Below are 16,343 nucleotides of genomic sequence, written 5' to 3'. Positions count from 1 at the left end.
TCTATCGCCATCACAAAATTTGTCACTTACTGTAAAAGCCAAGTGGCAGCCAAACTGTCTGGTCTGGTGTTACATGACTTATTGTATGACTGCATAACCTGAGTGGTGAAAAGCAACTGTTAATTCAGTGAGTTTCTGCAATATCTTTGAGTTAGTTAGATGGATAGATAGATAGATAGATAGATAGATAGATAGATAGATAGATAGATAGATAGATAGATAGATAGATAGATAGATAGTAGATAGATAGATAGATAGATAGATAGATAGACTTGTTTCACAGTTCAGATTTTTCCAGATTCATCATGTCTTCTCATTGCCAGAGCTAGGACGGGGAAGAGTAAACAACCTGCCGGGGGAAAAAGGCTGCGGTTGCTCAGCCGAAGTGCGGTGGCCCCTGAGGGTCAAAAGCATAACAACATAAAAACAAACCATATAGCGCTGGCCTTCTCTAACATACAAACCTGTCAATCTGCATCGGCACACATGGGCAGAAGAACATCAGACTGACAGGAGCCTCTATCGCACGGCCCGGTGCCTGTTAGAGCACGTCGGGTCTAATCACACATGGACATGTGCATGTTGGCCCTCTCTGATGACAGACAAACACAAATGGACATGACACAGCACTGCTGTTTCTAAAATGTAGGATTTGATTTCGTTTTGTTAGTTTTCTGTTGGCCACATTGTAAATTCTTCGTCTATCGTCTCCTGAGCACATAAACCTGAGTCATAATAACTTTCCTCTTCACTGGAGTTTCCGGTCATCTGCTGAAATGTGACAACATCAATTCACATAGTTGTGTCTATGTTTTTGCAGATTTCACTCTATACTGTAAATAAATGCTGATGTTTATTGTAAGCATTGAACTGACAAATAAATACAGTTGTTTTCTCATTGACAAGAAAGCAAAGGCTAGCTGGAGAGGAGCTCTGGTGTGCTGTTTACTCAGGCAGAAGTCCTGGTATGGCATTCAACAAGACATGCTATTACCTCACATTATCTAAAGCCACTGCACGGCGTGAGTCATCTCAGCGAGGGAATCCTGGGTTGAAGAGGATGCTAGTGAGGAAAACAGAGAAACAATTAAATTAATATTTAATATCCCCAAATAACACTTCAGTGTCTGAATAGTCTAGTTATTGTTGTTTGACCTGGTATTATCATGTAAAATGATAATATTAGAGGTCTCAACAAATGTATGACTCAGGATTTAGGACTATAGGACAAGGAATCATATCTTGACATGTTCATCCACAGAAGGAACATGTGTATTTTGTTGGTTCTGAGACTATGAGGGAGCTTTGGGGGGTCCAGTCCTGCACCTCTCAGTCTGTCATCCTGCGTTATCACTCCATCCTTTCACCACCTGATCTACCTGACAGCTCAGCCCTGCAGGCAGAACTGGACTCACAGCCCGAAGAAGCGCCGCACTCCGGTGCACTGAAGCCTACCGACCCCTTCTGCTCGTATTTTGACTCAGATGTTGATTTTATCTGAACATGTTTTCACTCACACAATACACACTTCAATCTGAAAACTGTTGCTGGATGGGACTGATTGTTATTTAGATGAAAGCTGAAGAATTGTAGTCCATATGAAAATGATTGTTCTTTTTTTGGGGTCTTGGGCATCAAAGGGACACAGTCGCCATCTTCTGGACAATATGTGATATAACTTTTGTGTAACCATTACTTAGTCAAATTAAATATATCATAAAAGGATTAAATGCCTTTTTTTCTTGACATATTTACACATTTTTCTGTACCAAAAGTCTTCAAGTAAAGTTATCAAAATGTCTATCAGCATCAATATTTATCCTATTTTCGTCTTCTGGACAATATGTGATATAACTTTTGTGTAACCATTACTTAAGAATAAGTCAAATTAGATATATCACAAAAGGATTAAATGCCTCTTTTTCTTGACATATTTACACATTTTCTGTAACAAAAGTGTTGAAGTAAAGTTACCAAATGTCTATCAGCATCAATATTAATCCGATTTTAATGTAGGGAAGCATAATAACTGTTTTCTATGAGTTCACACACAGATGCTTAGGTGCTAAAGTGCCAAAGTGCTAATGTTAAAGTCTCTCAACGGCTCTCAACATGGCGATGGCGAGCCGGCAGCTCGAAGCTGATGGTGCTAACAAAGCTAACTTACAACACACACAGAGGGAGAGTGACTTCATTCTCTGCTCAGGTAGACATTACCACTCTATATCTTTACATTACAATAGTTGTTTGCTGCTATATAAATCCTCTGGATGTTGAATTTAGCACAACCCGTTTTTTGTTTATCCTCACTATTGTATGTTAACCCAGACATTCGACCTGATATGCCCCAAGTCTTGAAATCCAGGCGTTTTCACCAAGTGTATCCAGCATTCATTCAACCATTCAACATTTGTGTGTGCAGAGAAATATATATATTTTTTAAAAGATCTGTGTGATTTGCAGATACAGTATCTACTTCATTGTAAGATTTAGTCTCACAGTCTTTCCTTATCTTGACCACAAGATGGCGTGAAGGTCAAATGTTTCCATGTCAGGGAAATGAACAAGTACATTACTCCCATCTCCATGTATTATGTTTGTTTTCAGTTCAGGGATATTTATTTATCTATTTACATTGAATTTAACATTACAATAAGGAGATCACAGCATTATGCCTCATTCAGTGAAACTTATATTCAAGGTTAAGTTGAAAGATGTGGACAGCTATCCTATAGTGCTATAGGAATGAGTCCCAAAAGCAAGGCCTATGGAAAGGAGGCTGGGTCACAGGCAGACATGGGTCTTTGGGTATGGGCAGTGTAACTAAAGCTGCAGTCGTGCGTTGCGATTGGCTCAATTTCGGAGAGTGCAGACCAGATTTTACTGCGCATGTGTTATAACCCCGGAGATATGACGCGTGACCCAGCCTCCTTTCCATAGGTCTTGCCCAAAAGCCGGAAATGAGTTACATTTTAGCACTTCGGTTCCTTTGTCTGGAAGTCAATGGGGTTTTTTTTATGGGTTTTTAGTTAGATGCCTGAAATAAGGTCTGTGGTTAACGTTAACGTTTTGTTCTACGTACATCAAAAAATAGCCCATTCGTAAATTTTGAAGCCTTTACGTGTCTTAAAAAAAGGCAGTTGCTAACAAGTGGCTAAATGAGACTACCAAACATCATCACGCCGACTCTGTGTATACTCGCACTCATGCGACTATGGTGTAGTTCATTCACACTTCAAAAATCATAAAAGCAGTTTTAATTTATGGAGATTATCTTGCTGAACAAAACGTGTAAGTATCATAAACATGTGTTAGCCACAGAGTTTATTTTCTGCAATAATCCAAAACCCAATGGAAAAATCCCATTGGCTTTTTGTCAAGGGAACCCAGGGCGATGCTATAACTTCCTGGTTGTCCTACAAAAATACGTCATCGCTGCATCACTCTATTTTTAATGTAGGCAACTATATCCAATTCAATTCAATATGCTTTATTGATCATGACTGTTAGGTGAACAATATTGCCAAAGCGTCAATTCAATAATAATAATAATAATAAAAAAGAACAAAATAAAAGCAAAAACATACATATACACACATATATACAATTCATTAAGCAAATTACAATATATAGATATTTAAAAAAGAACATGGAGATTATACTCTGATTGGAAAGCTATAAATCTGTCTTTGCTTTAATTTCCAGCCTGTTGTATTGGTGCTCCTGCCACCCAATGGAAGCACACCGCATTGTGTCTTTAAGAGGCGTGTTAGAGGAGGAGGAGTTGTGATCTCAGTGTAAAGCAGTACTCAGCTGATGAGAGAGAGAGAGGAGGTGCTGCTTTGAGAAAGGAGACAGGATCCATGGCAACAATCATGGCAGGTGGGACCAACAAGGAAAATATGAGAATAAATATTTCTGAATTATATTTCTGTTCTTTTTGAGACTAAATGAAGTTGTGACAGATTGTAAATATTGTTCTGTGTGTTACTGTGTTTGTTGTGTTTCAGAGGCAGAGACCCGTCAGAGGCTGCTGCGCACCGTCAAGAAGGAGGTGGGTGTTTTCAGCTCAGCAGTTTATCGGAAAAACAAACACTGGTTTGGTTTGTATGAGGCTGTATAGTTCAACCTGTGCACAGACAGGTGATCCCCTAACAAACACTGGTTGACACTTTGTACTGAATGTTCTGTTCCTCTCCTGATGATGACACCTGAGATAAATGGCTTGGATGCTCATCTGAATCACAGCATCTTTGAAAAGATTAGAAAACAAGCCTGTATCAAATATTATAATATACTAATAGTCTTTAAAGTGTTGTTTTTTTTCTTTAAAAAGCTATATATTATATTCATTGTTGCCTGTTTTGAGTGGTCGTGTTGCACCTCAGTAATTATTCGGGTGGAGAAGAAGCAGCATGAAGGAAACAGATTGTCTGTAGTCAGTGTTTGTGATGTTTATCAGCCTTCTGCCAAGCCATTTGGTGGTTATAGTCAGACACAAACTGTGTGTGTGTGCCTGTGCGTGTGCGCGTGCGTGTGTGTGTGTGTAATGCATGAAATGAGTTATATGGTGTTGAGTGGAAACACAATATGGGAGGCAGGTCTGGTGGTTTGTTCAGCTGGTTTTCAGCACTTCATGTCTCTCATCATCATCATTTGAGGTTACTGCAGTAAAACAGGAGACCAGAGTTCAGCAGATCAAATGAGACGTCGCTACCATTTAGTCTGTCTGATATTCAAACCTTTAATGAGGTTTCTTCTAAAGAGATCTTCATCCTTGTGAATGGTCTTTCTCAGAAAGCTTACAGCAGTCTTTTGCTATAAGATTTTAGGTCCCAAATGTTGGAAAGAGGACATGGAGTTAATGAATGCTTGCATAAAGATCTGTGACATGTTTAGAAATGTCACATAAAGCCCGTCACATGGAAGCAAATAGTGCTGATGACGAGATGCAAAGCTGAAGTTGCATGATGATTGACTTTTTTCTAATGTCTGTTTTCATTGTTTTTTCTAAAGAAAACTCCCACCAACTAAATAATCCTTTTCTGGACTTGCTTATTGTGGCTTAATATGATCACATTTGTTGGGGTTGCTGTGCCAACTGACTGTGCTTTCTGTAATTCTGATGAAACTACCCTACAGCGTTCATCTGATATGAAGGGTTGAAGAACTCCAGTACTTTTGAATAGTGGGTATACTCTCCTATATATTTCAATGGCTTTTTGGCTGATAGGTGGGTATACTGTAAACCATTAGAAAAAGAAGTGGATATACCTGCGTATACGCTCCTTTACACCACTGGACCACGGGGTTGGGTTGCACCAGCTATTCATAAATAGTCCTACAGTTTGTTCTTCATACGTTCTTACAACTAGCTAGTTTCAAACTAGTGATGTACCAAATCAGATCGCACCATTAAAACCTAAGAAATGTATGCCTGAGTAAAGACTTTGTAGTAATTTGTATGCTAAGAAACGTTTGTAGCGACGTCCAATCAAAAGCTTTTTTATTATGCAAACAGGAAGTCACTGTAGCATCACCATCACCATGAGCATCACCGGCTCCAAGATAACCAACACAAAGAAATAGTTTTAGGGGGCCAAGAGATATATTAAATTTCCTTTAGAAATGTAGATATGACTCTATTTTGCTTATATATGCATACATTGAAAAATATAGTATAGTTAGTATAGAGTGAGAAGGAAATATCCGATTAAGATAGCCAACCTAACCAATGTTATTTAGTAACGTTAGGCATAATGTTTTGTAATTTTAGGTACATTGTGGCATTTTTGTGACATATAATTAACAGCATTTTGTTCAAGTGTCAGGTCCGATATGTCTACCATACTTATTTTACTTATATACTGTAACGTTACATTGGCAAGCTATCGTTAGCTTTGTGAGTTGGTTACGTTGGTTTAGGTAACGGTAGCTACCCATAGACGTCAACAGTTACACCTGACAGTTACTGTGAGTAAATATTTAGTAATCTGTGTGGTGAAACCTGTTTTAATTTGGTATGCGTTAAATCTCCACTTAGTAAACACTTTTGTCATAATTAGGTTAAGTTTGAACTTAGTAACATCTGGTGCAGCTGGCAGCAGGAAACTACAATTCTCCACTGAAACCCAGAATTATAATAATAGAAAATTATTCAATTATTCACTGCAATGTGATTAAATATTTATAGTTGAATCAATTCAGCTTCAAACTAACTAACTATAATACATGCACTGCATGGAAGATAGATGGATAATGAAAGATTAAAATGACATATCAGCATACTGATGTGTGTCTCTCCATTGTGTCTTCATTCTCCTACAGTAGTGTTTACTTTGTGGTCACTACTGTTGAGGTTTTTGTTCCTCTGTTTATTCAGGGAAACTCAAAAACACTAGCACTTTACACATCTACAGTAATTTACAGTCAACCTTGAGGGCTTTCCATCATCACCTACTACTATTGTTTGTTTTGGTCACTAAAAAACTGAAGCAGAGGAACAGTAACAGTAGGTTTTTAGAGAGTGTTACTCATTCCCCTTTCCTGGCCAGATTTATTCCAGTCCAGACCACTTTGTTTAATATCCTTCTGTTAACAATTGATGGATTTATTTCATTAGTTTCATCTCAGATTGCCTCATAAATTACAAGACTTTATTTCTGCCAAACAAACAAAGATAATAATCACATCCTGGATCTTGTGAAAGGAGGAATGAAGAGACTTTGGTCTGATGTGTTTTCCTCCGAGTCCTGTTTGCAGTGTTATCAGTGGAGACCAGACCCTTCCCATGATTAAACCTGCCTCCTGTGTGCTGATACGGCCTCACTGGGATTCATTCACGGTGGCTCTTTTACTGTTTACCACAAATGCAGCCTGATGGAGTCTGTGGACGGAACAGCACAGTATGAGAGCTCACTTTAGTCACAGATAGCACTTCATGAAAATCAGCATTAATCTAGAAGACTTAACAAAGAATTTAAATTTATTTGTAGATGTATATTCCCCTTAAAGGAAAGATAGTTGTTGTTTTCACTGTTTACCCATTAGTTTATTATTACTCTGTGTGGGTTATACCATATGGTGTCTCTATGCTGTGTGTTCTCACGCTCTCCGTGTCCAGCTGGTTATGTGCCACCAGTCTACTCAGATATACCTGGATGTGGGCCATTATCCAGAGAGTGCAGGACGTCTGTGGCAGCGGAATTACCTTCTGGCACAAATTGGTTTGAATGAGATCTCTTATTTGCCTTAGCTTTGATACAGAACCCCTCTCAGCCTGTCTCCGTCTCTTTGTCTTGCTCTGATAGTGAGTTTTGCTTCTCCCGCACACAATCGCACACCTGTGTTTGCTAAAGGAGAGAGAGGAAAAAGGGGGAGAGAGACTATTAGAAGAACAGGCCACAGAGATCTGCACCATTTACTTTGCTGTGTGCTTACTCAGGATAAGGTTTCAGGCAGTGGGGTGTAAGATAATCCACCAGTCTTGTACTGCGTTTTCGGCTTCATAGAGATTTTGTGATTCCTGGTTCCCAGCACGTTGATAGAAAATATTAATACAGGGTTGATTCAAACTGCAGGAGCAAGCTGCAGGGAAATCATCAAATATGATTGTTGTCATAGATACTGATAGAGATTATAATATAGTTTTCTACCTTTCTCAATGAATGTATTCATAATCAGGTTTTGGTATGGATGAGATAGGATTACCTGGTGAGTTTGTTCACCATTTGTAATCAAACTGAACTATAAGGTGCTGTTGGCGTGACAGTTAAGGTAATACTATATAGCAGCTTTATGGCCCACCTCAACCTCGAGTGATACTGTATGTGTCATGTTAAAATGATTTCAGGTCGAGGCTGAAAGTGCACTCTTGACATAACAATCTCACCACAAGTTTGAGCCAACATGGGCAAGAGGTCCTCAAAGTGCTCAGAAAAAAAAGGAAATTTAAATGTTCAGTTTCATGACAACTCCATCTGCTGAAGAAGATCATGTGATATGATCAAAAGGTCCAGAAAACCTACTGAATGGACCCTTTGGTGGTGAGTGAGTGCATTGTCAACTGCTCAAGGCAGTGATGTGGTTCAACGTATTCTCATACAACAGTTCATATGATATCTTACGAAAAAGTTATTCCTCCTTTTTCGTTGGTTTTCCTTCGAATGTCCAGCAATGCGTGTCAATTTCCGCTCGTTACATGCGTACAGTCTTTTCAAAATAAACCTCTGTCTTCACAGGAAACAACTTCCTTAGGATTAGTCAACAAAACTACTTGGTTAGGTTTAGGAAAAGATCGTGGTTTGGCTTAAAATGTCACCGGACGTGATGTTACTTAAGTATGTAAGTTACGTGACAAATAAATCAACATTGACTTCTGGCTTCACACGGGACACGAATGCCTGTCTCCTGGATGAAAGTCTGATATTTGTATGTCTATTATATTTTACATACAAATTTATTTTGTAGTATATTCACGAATTACAGTGCTTTACTTTTCATAGGTATAGCTACGAACAGTGTATGAGACCAGTCTGTGTGGATGCATTGATTTTGTGGTGGAATAATGTTCACTGCCTTAATAGTTGATCAGTCTGCTTATGCATTATTAAATTGTTATTCAAATAATAGAGACTTAATTCAGATGTGTAACTTTAAGTGTAGCTCTATGCATGGATTAACATTCATAACCAAAGACAATTTTACTTCTTTTTCCCCCCTTCATTCCTCAGTGGCCACCGAGATGATGAATAATGAAGGGTGGATGTTAATGGATGGGGCTTTCTCTCTGGCTCTTATTTCTTGGCTCTGCTGTTGCAGGAGTTAATTGGAATACTCTGAAGATCTTTTATCACTCTGGCTAATGCCTTCAGGCTACAGTGGTTAGTTCAGAGCAGATTCATCAGGCTTTGCTGCTGTAAAAGAGACGCTTAATGGTTGTTGTCACGTCACGCACATTGTTTAATCTGTAAATTCTAGTGAAAATATATTTTGTGGAGGAGTTTTAGTAGATATGGCTACTCTGATTGGTACATTTTGTGTAGATTTGTGCTTTGTTGTAACCGAATTAACACATTAGGACTCTCGGTGGCTGGATGATATTGTGAAAAGATGACGGCACAGTACATCTAGATATTATTAGTTACTGTAGTTAGGGAGCTGCAATAATGTCTGTTTATTTCATTGATAAATGAATGTTGTTGACGCATCTTCTAGGCGGAAGTGATCCTCAGTGAGACACGTGCCGTCTCCATAGAAACCTGCGGGTTGTCTGAGCTTAGACACTTCACCATATAAATTCCTTAGAGGCCTGATCTGTAGCTCAGATGAGAGAGATGAGAAAATACAAGGAGTCTGCTTCCTCAAGTTGGCAAATCAATCAGCTTCCTGTATGTCAGGTGCACTCAGAGAAAATTGGTGCATATAGCCCTTTCTCTTTTTTGTGTGTATGTGTGTGTGTGTGTGTGTGTGCTTTATATAAGTGTGATTGTGAGCGGAGCGGGTGTCACATCAGACTGGCACTGTCTCTGTTGTGTTGGCAGCATGAATCATTTCTGTAGATGCTGTAGATAACAATGCTACTGATGCGAACCAGCCAAGTATGCGTAATGACTCGTGTTTAATTAGTGATTGATGGGTTAGTGGGTTCTAAGCACATTTGCTTCCAAGGTTTTTTTTTGTATCTATGATACAAAAGTGAGAGATTAGTCAGAAAGAGAGATAATTGGTTGCTCTGTGTTTTCAACCGTAACGCAAAACGTGTCGGTGCTCTTGGAAAACAGGGAAAAAAATCTGGATAAACAGGAAATCAATCCAGGCGCTCCAAAATACTAAAACAAATGTCAACAAGGAAGGAAATATATTAAAAAGCCTTTATTGTAGTGGCTAATTCATTAAAAAAGCCAACATGTTTACTATAAGTTGCCAACCAGTGGGAGACAATCACATGATCACCATAATACTCCAAAATATTACAAAATGTCATGAAGAAATAACACAGAAACAAGTAATTTATGTACATCATCAATGAAAACTACTACTAGTTTTTAACATAGGCTGTAAAACAAACATGGGAGCCTATACAGAGAGAAGAAAAAATATATACGTTTTACTTATTTACAGAAAACATGTAAAGTCTATACCCTCATTAAGACCAGGGTACTTTAAAGTATCCAATCGATGGATCAAAAAGTCTCCCCCTGGTAAAGTTTTTGTAACCCCCTCCCCGACCAACGGTTTAATATGTTCAATGCCCTCTATGCGCAAAAGGAATCATTAGCATCGTGATACTCACTAAAGTGTCTATCCATGGAGTAGTCGCGATTCCCCTGAATGCCGTGGTTGACAGTGGTTGAAACACGTTGGCTTTTTTAATGATTTAGCCATTACAATATAGGCTTTTTAATATATTTCCTTCCTCATTGCCACTTGTTTTAGTATTTTGGAGTGCCTGGATTTCCTTCCTGCCTACCCTGAGAGATTAGTCAGTTTTAGGACCCCGTCTTGCATTAACAGTGAGGAAGCAATCAGTGCTCAGTGGACAGTTTCCGAGCACCATCACGGAAAAACAAGTTGTTCTGTGCTTTTCTCAATTTTAGACTAGGTTTGGACAATATGTACTACTTTTACTTAAGTAAAAGATCCCAGTACATCAGAGCTGCAACGATTAATCGATTAGTTGTCAACTAATTTTTAAGAAACAAAAGGTCTAAATTCTCTGATTCCAACTTCTTAAATGTGAATATTTTTAGTTTTTTATACTCCTCTATGACAGTAAACTGAATATCTTTGAGTTGTGAACAGAACAAGACATTTGAGGATGTCATCTTGGGCTTTGGGAAACACTGATCGACATTCTTCACCATTTTCTGACATTTTATAGACCAAACAACTAATCGATTAATCCAGAAAATAATTAACAGACTAATCGACAATGAAAATAATCGTTAGTTGCAGCCCTACAGTACATTTTACACCAATGAAAGTTACAGGTATTATAATACATCTGTGTACAATAAGTAAACTAGATATTAAAGTAGTGAGCCGTAGTGGAAAAACTAACCTGAAGACAGATCTTTATCTCCCTGAAAGCTCTATGATCAAGTTATAAACATCAAGTCATGAAAACGGATATTGTTAGACAGCTGGCTGCTTCTTGACCACTGAACTGCCTCACAGAGAAAAGATTTCTTCACACCAATGAAGGATTGAATCAATCTGCAGACTGGAACAAACATTTTCAAATAGAGCAGAGGGAACGTCAACCGCTCGAGCAAATATAGCTGTGTGTGTTTGTTTGTGTGTGTGTGTGTGTGTGTGTGTGTGTAGAAGGTGAACTTGGCAGTGTAATATGGTCGTTGTGGACAGACTCATTTCAACAGGAAATTACAGCTATCTGTGTGGCTGTGTCCGGAGGTTGATATATTCCCCATGCAGATTGCAGAGCGGTGCCCACACAGAGGGACGTCTCCATAGCCACCAGAGGGATTGATTTATCAGTCGTCTTAACTATTGGTCTGTAGCTGTTGTCAGGCCAGCGGGGAGAGGGGCACATCACCGTGACGACAAAACCTAACTAATGAGCGTTACCTTGTGAGCATGTGTGTGACTGCCATTTTTTTTTTTTAAAAGAAGTTGGGTTTGCATGAATAGGATGTCATCAGCCTTTGACGCAACAGAATCAATTGTTCCCACTGAGGATTACAAACTGTTCAGAAAAGTGGGTCTGTGATGGATGAACGCCCCTCCCCTCCCTTTATTCTCCCCCCATCCCCCAAATGTACCACCCCCATTTCCCAGTAGAGGTCCTTGGGATGAGAGCTGGTGACTCATCCACCAACTTCACATGCGCTCTTCCCACTCAATGTTTTTCTTCCTCTTAACTTTTCAACCCCAGTTCACATCTGAGCCCTGCGCTCTCTTGTTTTATACACGTTTTATAAATTCTCATAATTATCCTCTGAAATATTTTCCCAGCAACAAGCCCCTCACTGATCGCGTGTGTGTGTGTGTATGTGTGTGTGAGTTGTGGCATGTTAATGAATGAGTCATCCAACATCTGCCATGTCATTGACAGGTGAAGCAGATTATGGAGGAAGCCGTCACCAGGAAATTTGTTCATGAAGACAGCAGCCATATTGTGTCCTTTTGTGGTGAGTAACCAAATGAATCACACTGCGTTTGCTCATTTATAACCTCTTCAGCTTGAACAATTCTGCGACACTGAAAATAGCCTGAGTGGTTTTCTTTTTTTTTTTATTGAAATCATTCCTGATATCGTTTGTTTTAGTTACGTGTGTCACCTTTACATTGTAGTCTTGAATCTGTTACCTTACAATATCATACTATAAGTAGGTTACTATAATTATTTTCTGATTAATTTTAACCTGGTGATTTTCTTTCTCTACATGAACTGCTTTCTTTAACTTTACACTAATTACTTTAAGGAACAGTGTGTAACATTTCGGAGGATCTCTTAGCAGAAATGGAATACAATATTCTTAACTATGTTTTCATTAGTGAATAATCACCTGAAACTAAGAATCGTGTTTTCATTAGCTTAGAATGAGTCCTTCATATCTACATAGGGAGCAGGTCCTCTTCACGGAGTCTGCCATGTTGCTCCGCCATGTTTTTAAAGTAGCCCAGAACGGACAAACCAAACACTGGCTCTAGAGAGAGCCTTTCATGTTTTTACGTTACCTGAAGGCCACCGTAGATCTCCAACCGCTTGTGAAACTGTGGTAACGTGAGCTGTAGAGTGCAAAACCGCCAGCCGCCATCTGGCTTCCGTTGCTCCTAAAGTAGTTATTATGGTAAGGATGACCTCTGAGTGAGGTGAATGGCGCTACCATGGTTTTGCACTCGGCAGCTCATCTTACCGCAGTCTTGGAAAGGGAGGAGTGAGCGGCGGAGTACTCAGTTAGTTGCAGTCTGCAACCACACCAACCAAATCCTACACACTGTACCTTTAAATTTCTATTGATCTCTTTTTCATTTTCATCATACTGTCATTTATCTATTTAGCCGTGGGCACAAATGACTTAACACCAAACACATCTACCTAGATCTAACTTTATTGGTCACAGGACAAAATGAAGTACATGGTGAAAGAGAGTAAAACATAGGAAGACAAGCATAACAAAACTGTAATGGCAAATTTCAAGTTCTGCTCAAGCCACCTGCTTAGCACACTGTTTTTAGACATTTCTTATAATTCCCCTCTGCAGCTTTCTTAACAATAGAAAGTTACTCAAAAATTCACTCAGAGTAAAATGTAAAGTTAGAGGTTTTACTTAACGTTCCAGTTCTCCCAGTAGACAGCAATAATCCTTCCAATAATCCTTTGCTTGAGGGAAAGCAAACAAACGTATTGTAACAGAACCAAATGAATGTAAAGCAAATGGACAAGAATAGAAGAATTATTCACAATTACCAACAATCTTTTGCATACAGAGCTATTCTTAACAGTAATACACATGCAGCTTACCTGGCAGCACTAATCTAAGTCTATCACAGAGGATAGCATAAAGTTGGTGGTCATTATTATTGGATTCGTTTTCCTATAACAGAGGTATTTGTCCAACAACGAGAATATACAGTATTTGCTTCATGACACCTCTTTAATAGGGAAATAAGTTGAGATTTTAGCTGCAGGCACTCAGCCCAGTGACATGAAGATCCACATCATCAGCATAACTTTTATACTCGGTGTGATTTAGAAATAAAGGACATTTAAAGTTCAATATTTCACCAAATGTTATTGTTCTTGCCTCCAAATGGCACCAACAGAGTGCAACATGATTCCTGTGAGAAACACGCTGCCCACATGCAGGCGCTCACACTCGTCAGATGTCTGGCTCAGTCCAGAGCTTTAATCAACAACAAGATATTTATTTGGGGATTTCAGTGTGAATAAAATGACTCTCAGTTTGCAGAAAATGGGATATTTTTACTAGCTGGAAGCCATGCGTGCAGACAGAGACTGCTCTCAACTCATATGATGAGAGTCTCAGGGAGCCATTGAAATGTAGGAGAATGTATTTATGGTATAAACAAATGAACAGTGATGAAGCCTTCCCTTGACACCGACTCTAATTACCATGTATAAAAATACTGCGAATAAGCCGCCGCTGGGTAAATAAGTGCGAGGAGATGCACCATCAAACATACAGAGCAACTGTTATATCTCTGTAGGCTGTTATATATCTGTCTGCTCTACATTCTTGTGAAAATGTAATTGCACACTTACGTATATTGCACAGACTTGGTGTGGCGATGGGTGAGACCATTTAGTGACAAACAGTGAGAAAGGAAAGTCAAAATTTCCGTTTAGTTTCACCAATTGTTGTCAGAACAACACACACACAAAAATTAAAACTACAGTCACAGTGAGAGTAAAAAAAAAAAACGAGAAAGTGAAACTAAATAGTCTGAAGAGGCAGGAGAGAAGGTCAACGGGATTCTCAAATGTCTTGCTGCAGTCAAGACTATGTAGAATAAGCAATCAATGTTATGTGCTTCGTGGGTCCTTAGAGGTAAGATCCCTATTGTGCCTCATGATATCCAAGTATAGTTCATTTCATAGTGTGGGAGGAATATTATAGCACAGCTTGAAAATGTATTAAACCAGCAAAAGCAAATGATGTTTCCCACCCAGTTATCAGCTTACCCCAAATCTCTTTTTATGGTTTTATTTTTTCTCTTGGAGGGTAATGAAAATAATTTGTCACAGAACACAGATTTTTATTACAGTGTTTTTATTTTGAGGGCATTGTATGTGCTTTATGTGTTTCCATTAGTGCTTTCATGTGCGTGTGTCGTCAGTATTATTGGCCTGCGGTGTGGACACATTATCCGTTGGATCATCTAACAGCTTGTAATAGCTGCTGGTCAGTCTGAGGCCGATCTTTCTTCTACTACTATCATACGTCCCAGTGGAGGAGTAGAAGGTGCAAGGATGACCCTCTCATCTCTCTGTTTTGTTGTCAGCCAGCTTCCTCCTCCTCCTGACTCCCCCTGTGATCCTTATAGTGGCTCTTGTTACAACACGTCCTCTTTCAGCTGTGGTCTGTTTAGAGATGAGAGGGAGTGGAGGATGGGAGAGGAGCAGAGGGGCTTGGTCGGCTCACCGGGGAGCAATTAGCCTCCACCATCATTGTTACTTTGATGAGCTGCCCAGTCTGAAATGTAGACGCTGTGGAGGGAATGTGTGTCAGAAAGCCTCCGTTGACTTGACTTGTGAAGCAATGAAAAGTAGCACAGCAAAGCTAGAGACAACCATAGTTGTATTGATAGATTATGGAGTCAGTTTATTTGTTAATTTGTTATGTTAATCCTTAGTTTACAAATGGCATTTCATTCTTTCTCCCTCCGATCCTGTGTGTCCTCACTTCTTACAGTAAATCAATCATGACGGGTCAAAACAATTCTTTTAAACTTGAATCACTTTATTTGATTTCACCTTTAGAAATGCACCCTGAAGCCACAGCGACCTAATCAAAAAGTCACCTCCACTTTTACCTGATGGTGGTGCAACAAGTATCTAATTTACAAACAAGTGTGTTGAAAGCTTGTGTATCCACTTTGCAGTTTTGATTATGGTCAGTAAAGTACGGCTTAGGGCAGCAACTAGCAATTATTTTCATTATCGATTAATCGATTAGTTGTTTGGTCTATAAAATACCAGAAAATGGTAAAAAATGTTGATCATTATTTCCCAAAGCCCAAGATGACGTCCTCAAATGTTTTGTTTTGTCCACAACTCAAAGATATTCAGTTTACTGTTATAGAGGAGTAAAGAAACCAGAAAATATTCACATTTAAGAAGCTGGAAGCAGAGAATTTAAAAAATAATAATCTTAAAACATGACTCAAACCAATTAATCGATTTTCGAAATAGTTGCTGATTAATTTAATAGTTGACAACTAATTGATTAATCTTTGCAGCTCTAGTACGGCTCACGTCTTTTACTGCCGTAGCTCCCAAAATAGTTTGCAGGTCGCACCTAAATGTCTTGAAGAATCAATGACCATTGTGCTAAAAACTTCAAACATGCTTTCCAAAGATGCTAATATATATATAAATGTGAAATTAAACCAACTTTGTAGAAAAAGGGAGCAAAGATGTGACTAAATTTAGATTGGCAGCCAAATCTGATGAAATTAATCTCACTAGTTGTAAATTAGACTAATGGTGGTAATGTGTTTAAAGACAGTACTGTCACTTGTTCATAATATCAAATATAACCAATTATCACCAATTTAATAGCAGTTCAATACTTTTTTGTGTATTCCCATCATATGAACTCATCACATGGGTGTGATCACGACAAGGTGACAAC

At 38.8% G+C, this 16,343-nt stretch overlaps 1 protein-coding gene and 1 long non-coding RNA gene across 5 annotated transcripts in view; both read left to right on the top strand.

Moving 5' to 3' along the window:
* LOC141769203 (uncharacterized) overlaps positions 1–16,343 on the top strand; it is a 72,216-nt gene that overhangs the window by 28,520 nt on the left and 27,353 nt on the right. The gene's annotated exons all lie outside the window — the stretch shown is intronic.
* The window catches only part of sgsm1a (small G protein signaling modulator 1a), a 29,909-nt gene continuing 17,316 nt past the window's right edge, over positions 3,751–16,343 (top strand). For 3 of the 4 annotated variants that reach the window (XM_074638006.1, XM_074638005.1, XM_074638004.1), the window contains exons 1-3: positions 3,751–3,882; positions 4,011–4,054; positions 12,077–12,152. In XM_074638006.1, the coding sequence (XP_074494107.1) occupies positions 3,864–3,882; positions 4,011–4,054; positions 12,077–12,152 (139 nt within the window). In that variant the 5' untranslated portion in view covers positions 3,751–3,863. The remainder of the gene's footprint in view (positions 3,883–4,010; positions 4,055–12,076; positions 12,153–16,343) is intronic. The other variant, XM_074638007.1, reaches the window with a different exon arrangement.

This window comes from Sebastes fasciatus, chromosome 6 (assembly GCF_043250625.1).
Source record: "Sebastes fasciatus isolate fSebFas1 chromosome 6, fSebFas1.pri, whole genome shotgun sequence".
Lineage (NCBI taxonomy): Eukaryota > Metazoa > Chordata > Actinopteri > Perciformes > Sebastidae > Sebastes > Sebastes fasciatus.
The sequence above is the reverse complement of the archived record's forward strand: the minus strand, read 5'-3'. Positions and strand labels throughout refer to the sequence as shown.